This window comes from Gekko japonicus, unplaced genomic scaffold (assembly GCF_001447785.1).
Source record: "Gekko japonicus isolate JY-2015 unplaced genomic scaffold, Gekko_japonicus_V1.1 scaffold2442, whole genome shotgun sequence".
In the NCBI taxonomy this organism is placed as follows: Eukaryota; Metazoa; Chordata; class Lepidosauria; order Squamata; family Gekkonidae; genus Gekko; species Gekko japonicus.
Genome location: NW_015160906.1, coordinates 102,705 through 111,487, shown reverse-complemented (window position 1 = coordinate 111,487; position 8,783 = coordinate 102,705). Strand labels below are relative to the sequence as shown.

The 8,783-nt window shown below is 51.3% G+C and overlaps 2 protein-coding genes across 2 annotated transcripts in view; one reads left to right on the top strand and one right to left on the bottom strand.

Moving 5' to 3' along the window:
• CHTF18 (chromosome transmission fidelity factor 18) overlaps window positions 1–4,110 on the bottom strand; it is a 45,053-nt gene extending 40,943 nt beyond the window's left edge. Inside the window, exons 1-4 of the mRNA XM_015424066.1 lie at window positions 4,087–4,110; window positions 3,588–3,697; window positions 1,378–1,638; window positions 61–145 (exon numbers count right to left, since the gene is read on the bottom strand). Coding sequence (XP_015279552.1) covers window positions 61–145; window positions 1,378–1,638; window positions 3,588–3,678 — 437 coding nt within the window. The 5' untranslated portion in view covers window positions 3,679–3,697; window positions 4,087–4,110. The remainder of the gene's footprint in view (window positions 1–60; window positions 146–1,377; window positions 1,639–3,587; window positions 3,698–4,086) is intronic.
• Window positions 4,111–4,313: 203 nt separating this feature from the next.
• RPUSD1 (RNA pseudouridylate synthase domain containing 1) overlaps window positions 4,314–8,783 on the top strand; it is an 11,624-nt gene continuing 7,154 nt past the window's right edge. The window contains exons 1-2 of the mRNA XM_015424099.1: window positions 4,314–4,356; window positions 7,750–7,942. Of these exons, the coding sequence (XP_015279585.1) occupies window positions 7,761–7,942 (182 nt within the window). The 5' untranslated portion in view covers window positions 4,314–4,356; window positions 7,750–7,760. The remainder of the gene's footprint in view (window positions 4,357–7,749; window positions 7,943–8,783) is intronic.

Genomic DNA, 8,783 nt, shown 5'->3' with positions numbered 1-8,783 from the left:
AGCGTCTGCTACAATAAACATTTGCCCTTCGGGTGCCAAGAGAACTACGCCTGAACTCACCCAAACATATTCAAGGGGGCAAGCGAGAGAAGGGAAGCAAACAGCCCATAGCAAGACCCAAAGGCCTCATATCCACTCCTTTTCCCTGGAATAAGCAACCATGTAAGCCCTGGCACAGTTGTCAGCCCCTCCTGACGGTGCTGAGAACTCCACCGCACCTGCTAGGTAACCCCAGGACACACAGATACTGAAGGCCAAGGGCCCATCCAGTCCAACACTCTGTGTCACACAGTGGCCAAAAATACCAGATGCCATCAGGAGGTCCATGAATGGGGCCAGAACTCCAGAAGCCCTCCCACTGTTGCCCTCCAAGCACCAAGAATACAGAGCATCACTGCCGCAGACATAAGAACGTAAGAGAAGCCATGTTGGATCAGGCCAGTGGCTCATCCAGTCCAACACTGTGTCACACAGTTGCCAAAACCCAGGGGCCATCAGTAGGTCCACCAGCAGGGACAGAACTTCAGACGTCCTCCCACTCTTGCCCCCCCAAAGCACCAAGAAGACAGAGCATCACTGCCCCAGACATAAGAACACAAGAGAAGCCATGTTGGATCAGGCCAGTGGCCCATCCAGTCCAACACTCTGGGTCACACAGTGGCCAAAATCCAGGGGCCATCAGGAGGTCCACCAGCAGGGCCAGAACTCTAGCAGTCCTCTCACTCTTGCCCCTCCAAAGCACCAAGAAGACAGAGCTTCACCGCCCCAGACATAAAAATGTAAGTGAAGCCATGTTAGATCAGGCCAATGGCCCATCCAGTCCAACACTCTGGGCCACACAGTGGCCAAAACCCAGGGACCACTTGGGAGGCCCACCAGTGGGGCCAGAACTTCAGAAGCCCTCCCAGTTGCCCCCAAAGCACCAAGAAGGCAGAGCATCACTGCCCCAGACATGAGAACCTAAGAGAAGCCATGTGGGATCAGGCCAATGGCCCATCCAGTCCAACACTCTGTCACGAAGCGGTCAAAACTCAGGTGCCGTTCAGCCTTTAGAGCCAGCGCGGTGTCGTGATTAAAGTGCTGGACTCAGGTCTAGGAAACCCAGTTTCGAATCCTCACTCTGACATGGAAGCTCACCGGGTGACCCCGGGCTGGTCACACGCTCTCGGCCTAACCTACCTCACAAGGCTGTGGTGAGGAGGATCGTATGGAGGAGAAGAGCGGGAACGGAAGCCGTGACGAGGAGAAAGGAGAAATATAAATAAAGGCAATAAATATAGCACATTCAGAGGATGCAGAATTGTGGCAACGCTCTCAGCCAGTCAATGCCGCTCGCATTCAAGCCCCCAAACCGAAACGCACGGATCGCAAACCTACTCTGAGTTGCTTCTGCCTCCTGGAGGGGCAGATCCTCTGAGCTGTCCTCGGCCCCACTGGATGTGGGAAGACCGTCGGGTTCCTCGTCCACACCGCCCTCGGGGAACGCCTGGCTGCAAGACTCCTTTTCCAGGCACGGCTGGCAGACTGGAGCGACCGAGTCCTTCACCGGATCCCCGGCTGCGAGAGCCTCTTCAAACGTCCTTTTTTTTTGCTTTCGGAACTCGGAGACTTTGCGGGAGGGGCGCAGGGGTCGTTCCCCTGCAGGAAAGGAGGGTGGGGGGGGGGGCACAATTCAAATTGCAGAACAGAAGTTTCGGTTTTGCACAGCGGCCAACCCCAATGCCCCTGGAAGGGCTGCCTAGTACGGCCCGGAGGCCAACGCCTTCCCTCTGTGGTTACCCTCTCAGCCTGGATTTTCAAAGGTACACTGCCTGTGTCTGTGGAATTTCCGTTCAGCGATCGTGGCTCATAGCCATTGGCGGACTTTCCCTCCACGGTATTTGTCCAATCCCCTTTTTAAAGGCAAATGGCTATTCCTACATCTTGTGGCAGTGAGTTCCAGAGGATCACTACTCTTTTGAGCGATGCAGTACATCAAATACAGCCAGCCAGTTTGGTGTAGTGGTTAAGTGTGGGGACTCTAATCTGGGAGGGCCGGGTTTGATTCCCCCACTCCTCCACTTGCACCTGCTGATTTGACCTTGGGTCAGTCATAAGCTCTGGCACAGCTGTCCTTGAAAAAGAGCCGTTTGTGTCAGAGTTCTCTCAGCCTCACCCACCTCACAGGGTGTCTGTTGTGGGGAGGGGAAGGGAAAGGATTTTGTAAGCCGCTCTGAGACTCCAAGTGAAGGGCGGGGTATGAATCCAATCTCCTCCTCTCCTCCTCCTCCAAATACCACAGACATCAAGATTGTATAATTAGAAAAGTAAGACAGTATACAGGAGTATTCCAGGAATTATATATATATGTGTGTTTGTGTGTATATGTGTATATATATACATACACCCCCCCCAATATATATTGGTTTAATTTAAAGATACACGTTAATAAGCAATACTGCTTAAGAGCAATGTGGTCCTCATCATTATTGTTACTCTTGTTAACGCCATCATATCATTACTACTTGTGCAATACGTTTACGATACAATTAAAAAAAAACCTACTTGTGCAATAAGTTGACATCTAATCTATTTGTAATTTACCATGATTTATCTATGTCTTTGTCTATTTTTGAATACCCATAAAAAATTAATTTTAAAAATACCAGATTATTATTGTTGTTGTTTTGTGAAATACTGTATTATTATTGTTGTTGTAGTAGTAAAATTAATACTGTATTATCATCATAATTATGAATACTGTAAAAGAAATACTGTCAAAACCCGTTCCCCTCTTGTGTCCATTTACACTTTTTGCACAGATATGCCGAACGGCCTTGGAGGGACTCAATCCTGTAGAAATACAGGGCTACACCCCAATTTATAGGTCACCATCAGTCAGAAGCAACTTGGTGGCATTTACCCTCACCCCCAACTGCTTCTGGCGCTCAGCCTTTCCAGTTCTTGACAGCTCCAGTTTGGGACATTCCTGGGGAAGGTGGGGTTTCAGGAGGCGAGAGACCCCAGTAGGGTCTATTGCCACAGAGTCCACCTTCCAAAGCAGCCATTTTCTCCAGGGGGACTGGTTTCTATAGCCTGGAGGTTAGTTATAATCAGTGTTCCCTCTAAGCTGAGTGAGTGTGAGGCTAGCTCACAGTTTTGTAGCCTCCGGCTCACACGTTTTTGTCTTCGCTCAGGAAAAAGATGGCTCCAGAGCCAACTAATGTATGCAGTAGCCAAATGGCTCACTCACAACTTTAATGCCAGTAGGTCACAAAGTAGAATTTTGGCTCACAGGACTCCACAGGTTAGAGGGAGCATGGGTTGTAATTCCGGGAGAGCACCAGCCACCACCTGGCACTTACTTGGCAACCCTGCACAAGGCCAAGGCTACCTCTCATCTTCCTGAGAAGTTGCCAACTTCAGGCTGGGAGATTCCGGGAGATTTGGGGGGGGGGATTTGGAAAGGGGAGACCTCAGTGGGATCCAGCGTTCTAGAGTCTACCCTCCACAGCATCCATTTTCTCCAGGGGAATTGCTCTCTGGAGATCGGTTATAATTCCGGGAGACGCCCCCCCAGGCCCCACCTGGAGGCTGCCCCCCCACACCTTCCAGCTCCGCCAGGGCCTCCAGCTCGTCTGCAAACTGCTCGTCGAATTCATCTTCGATGCCGTACAGCTCAGCCTCCTCCTCTTCCATTCCCGATTTCTCTTCTCTACTGCAGAAATAAGGAGGGAGAAATGGAGTTCCTTTCTCTTTAAAAAACCCGCACCGCTTTTGCTTTGCAGCTTGCAGTCAGGCAAAAAAAACCCCCAAAAAAATCCACGTGCAATTAAATTTTTTAAATAGCAGTGTCAGGCAAAAATAACCAAAAAAATTCACAGGCAGTTTTATTTTTTATTGCAGTCATGCAAAAGAACCCCAAAAATGTGTAGTAGAGTGTCTGTTTGTAGTGTGTAGATTTGTTTGTTGTAGATTATAAAAGAAAATTTAATAAAAGTGTACCTATGGGCACTTAAAAAAAATAACCAAAAAATCCACATGCAATTTTATTTTTTATTGCAGTCATGCAAAAAAAAACCCCAAACATTTCACATGCAATCTTACTTTTCTTTAATCGCACCCGCGACGCCTAGCTGACAAGTCCCTTTTCCTCCCGGTTTGCAAATCAGCGCGCGCTAAAGGGCGCCCGCGCGCCGATTCCTGTTCCGGGTGAGCGCTCGCTCGCTCGCTCGCTGCGGGGGCGCTGATTGGCTGCCTGGGCGCGGGGGCGCGCCTGCCCCGCTGTCTCTCTCCATTCCCGGGCGCTGAGTGGGCACGCGCGCCCCCTTTTCCATGGCTTCCCGGGCTGGGCTGCTCCCTTGCACGAAGTTGCAGGTGGGTCCGGCCCGGCGCTATTTCTGGCGGAGCTGGCGGGGTGGGAGAGGTCCATGCATGCTGCATGCACGTTGCATTCGCCATGCACGCAGTGGGGAACGGCGGCCTCCTCGTGTTGCAAATCTGCAAGGTCGATGATGGAGCTGCTCGCGTGGGCGCCTGCCTGCTCGCTTTTCGGGCCCGTTTGCATAGACAGGCCCTTGTGCACTTGGGGGGTCACGATCCCCGTTGCAAGGGGGAGGCGGTGGCGCGCTCCAGAATGGAGATCGACGCCGGGGGGAGTGGTCAGTAGTAAGGTTGCCCAACTCCAGGTTGGGAAAGTCCTAGAGATTTGGTAAAGGTAGAAGAAGAAGAGGAGGAGGAGATTGGATTTATACCCCGCCCTTCACTTGGAGTCTCAGAGCGGCTTACAATCTCCTTTCCCTTCCCCTCCCCACAACAGACACCCTGTGAGGTGGGTGGGGCTGAGAGAACTCTGACACAAACTGCTCTTTTTCAAGGACAGCTGTGCCAGAGCTTGTGACTGACCCAAGGTCACATCAGCAGGTGCAAGTGGAGGAGTGGGGAATCAAACCCGGTTCTCCCAGATTAGAGTCCGCCAGTTGAATCCGACTCTAGGTTTGCGGTGCTCATCTCCGTTTCCAAGCTGAAGAGCCAGCGCTGTCCGAAGAGGTTTCCGTGGTCATGTGGCCGGCATGACTAAACACCAGGAACGCTGTTTCCTTCCCACCGAAGTGGTCCCTATTTATCTCCTTGCAATTTCTTGCTTTCGCACTGCTAGGTCGGCAGGAGCTGGGGCCAGAGATGGGAGCTCACTCCATCATGTGGCACCCAGGTCTCAAACTGCTGAACTACTGATCTTCCACAGCCTGCAGTTCAGCGCCTTAACCACTTGAGCCACCGCAGCTCCTTAGAGATTTGGAGGTGGTGCCATAGACTCCACCTTCTGAAGTAGCCGCTTTCTCCAGGAAAACTGATCTCTGTCGTTTTGAGCATCAGTTGTGATTTCCGGGAGATCCCTGGGTCCCTCCTGGAGATTGGCAACCCTTGCTAGAAGGGACTCTTCACCTTCTGCTCAAGGACACCCCCCCCCCCCACGGTTTGGGAGAAAACAGTTGGAAAAAAGAACCTGGAGGCGGGTGCATTCTGCAGAGTTTCCCTTGGAAGTGGGCATCTGAGTGCTTTTGCACACGCCGCCTTACATCATCGGGTGATGGTCCAGCCATTGCAGCATCCCGTTTGCAGCCTGGCCAATCAGATGCCAGAGGGAGGCAGGCAGGCTGGGCTTAGCATCCCTCCCCAGACGTCTGTCCCCTTTCCCTGCCCTGTTTATTCAGGAGTAAGTCCTCTTGGCTTCAGTGGTGTTTCCAAGTCGGTATGATAGCCCAGGATTGCATTTTGTTATCTGGTGAAGGAGAAAAGAAGAGATTGGATTTATACCCCGTCCTTCACCACCCAAAGGAGTCTCAGAGCGGTTTACAATCTCCTTTCCCTTCCCCTCCCCACAACGGACACCCTGTGAGGTAGGTGGGGCTGAGAGAGCTCTGACAGAAACTGCTCTTTTTCAAGAGCAGCTCTTATCAGAACTACGGCTTGCCCAAGGTCATCCAGCAGGTGCAAGTGGAGGAGGAGTGGGAAATCAAACTCGGTTCTCCCAGATTGGAGTCCACACACTTAACCACTGCACTAAACTGGTGAAATGAGTTTGCGGCCTGGCAGATGTCCCCACAGAAAGTTTTCCCACCCCCCTGCTTGCAACAGAATTGTTTGAAATGGAGCTTGCGAAGGATCAGACAACCAAATATGCCCACATTTAGTGCGCGGACTCTAATCTGGGAGAACCGGGTTTGATTCCTCACTCATCCACTTGCAGCTGCTGGATGACCTTGGGCAAGCGATAGTTCTGTCAGAGCTGTCCTTGAAAAAGAGCAGAATTTGTAAGCCACTCAGAGGCACCTTTGGGTAGTGAAGGGTGGGGTGTAACTCCAATCTCTTCTTCTTCTTCTTCTCTCAAAAGCTTATATCCTGAAAATCAAGTTGGTCTTTTCCGGGGCTCCCGGTCTTGAATTTGCACTTCTAATGAGTTCATGGTAGGAGAGAGACTTGAACACAGGACTCCCTGTTTCTTAGCTTAGCTCCTTGGTCCCTACCTCCGTCTTCCCTCCTTTAAAATGTATCTGATGTTTGACCACTTCTCATGGATTCGTGCGGCCTAGCCCTGCTTTATATATTTCTTTTAAACATTTCTGTCACACCTCCCCCTCTGTGGTTTGAAGGTTGCATTTCGATAACTGGAGCACAGTCCTTGCATATCGCCGTATCTCGAAAAGGACACCGCAGAGCTGGGAAAAAGTACAGAGGAGGGTAACCAAGATGATTCAGGGGTTGGAGCAACTTCCCTAGGAGGAAAGGCTGACGCGTCTGGGACTTTTCAGTTTAGAAAAGAAACAACGAAGGGGGGACATGATGGAGGTTGATAAAATTATGCACGGGGTGGAGACAGTTGACCAAGATAACTTTTTCTCCCTCTCCCAAAAGACCAGAACTCGGGGACATCTGATGAAGCTGATGGGCAGTAGGTTCAGGACAGACAAAAGGAAATACTACTTTACACAGAGAGTGATTGAAATGTGGAATTTGCCGTCAGAGGATGTCGTGATGGCCACAGGAGTAAACAGCTTTAAAGGGGGATTAAACAGATTAATGGAGGATAAGTCTATCAGTGGCTACTAGTTGTGGTGACTGAGGGGAACCTCCACATTCAGTGACACTAATTCTCTGAATCTCAGAGCCAGGAGGCAACATCAGGGGAAGGTCTCGGCCTCTCTGCCCTGTTGCTGACCCTCCAGAGGAGCTGGTTGGCCACTCTGTGAGACAGGATGCTGGACTAGAGGAACCCTCAGTGGTCTGACCCAGCAGGGCTCTTCTGAGGTTCTTCTCAGGGGAAGGTCTCGGCCTCTCTACCCTGTTGTTTGGCCCTCCAGAGGAACTGGCTGGCCACTGTGTGAGATGGGATGCTGGACTGGATGGACCCTCACTGGTCTGATCCAGTGGGGCTCTTCTGAGGTTCTTCTCAGGGGAACGCCTCGGCCTCTCTGCCCTGTTGTCGGCCCTCCAGAGGAACTGACTGGCCACTCTGTGAGACAGGAGGCTGGACTAGATGGACCCTCACTGGTCCGATCCAGCAGGGCTCTTCTGGTGTTCTTATGTGTAAAGTAACAGCTGTGCCCCTGAGCTTGTGCAGAGCGCTTTTCCTGTTCCCACCGAATCACCCTAACTATCCTGACCCCAAACATCTTAGCCCAAAGGCCTCCTTACAACAGAGGCGAGTGCAAGTCCTACCTTGGCCCAGTCCTTTGAAAACTAAGCCCCACCTTCCTCCCTCCCTCACAGGGTCTGCAGCTATGGAGCCCGTCAGCCTCGACAACCTGTCCATCTTGTACCAAAGCTCGGACTTCATTGTGGTCAACAAACACTGGGACGTCCGCATCGACAGCAAGATGTGGTACGAAAAGCTCACACTGCAGAGCCAGCTCAGGTACCGGTTCCCGGAACTGGCCGATCCGGACACCTACTACGGCTTCCGGTGAGTGACGGCGACGAGAGGGTCTCTTTGTGGGTGCCTAGGGAGACCCCATGTTACCCAAATAGGCAAGCTCCTAATTACTTGGGGGAATTAGCAAAGGAGACAGAGCGAATCCCGGATCCCCCCGCCAGCAGTTTATATGGTTCTAATCTCCCTAACTAAAATTGGTCTGAGAAGACTTTTATATCAGATAGGAAATTATTGTAGTGAGGAACTGCTCAATACAAACTACGCAAAGACAAAAGTAATGGTCGTTAGAAGAAAGCCTAAAATATCTTGATGGTCTATCCTTTGAGAGAACTTGTAACTGACCCAGGGTCACACCAGCAGCTGCATGTTGTGGAGGAGGGGGAATCAAACCCGGTCCTCCCAGATTACAGTCCACGCTCCTAACCACTACACCACACTGGCTCTCAGTGGGGGCAAACCCCCTACCCGCCAGAATTGTTGTCATTTTGACAAAAAGGGAGTTTGGTGGGATTATGTCCAGATTAGCCAGGGGCCTGTGAACTCCTGTGGACTGCGGAGGGATGTAACAGACTGGTGGAGACAGAAAGTGGAAGTTTCTAGCTGTGCTGAGGCAGCTGCTAAAATACAGATGTAACAGAGTCCCTCCCTTCTTCCCTTCCTTATTTATTTATATTTATTTATACTTTCAATAAGTACCCCGCTCACCCCCGAAGGGCTCTGAGCGGCTTACACGGTACATGGTGCAGAGACCTATGCAGAAACCCTAACTATGGCCACAGTACGTCTGGGGTGGGGGAGCCCTACCGGCGAGTGGGTCCAGCTCCGATGGTTCATTTATCCGGCGAGTGGGCGATTTCTTCCAGTTTTCTCC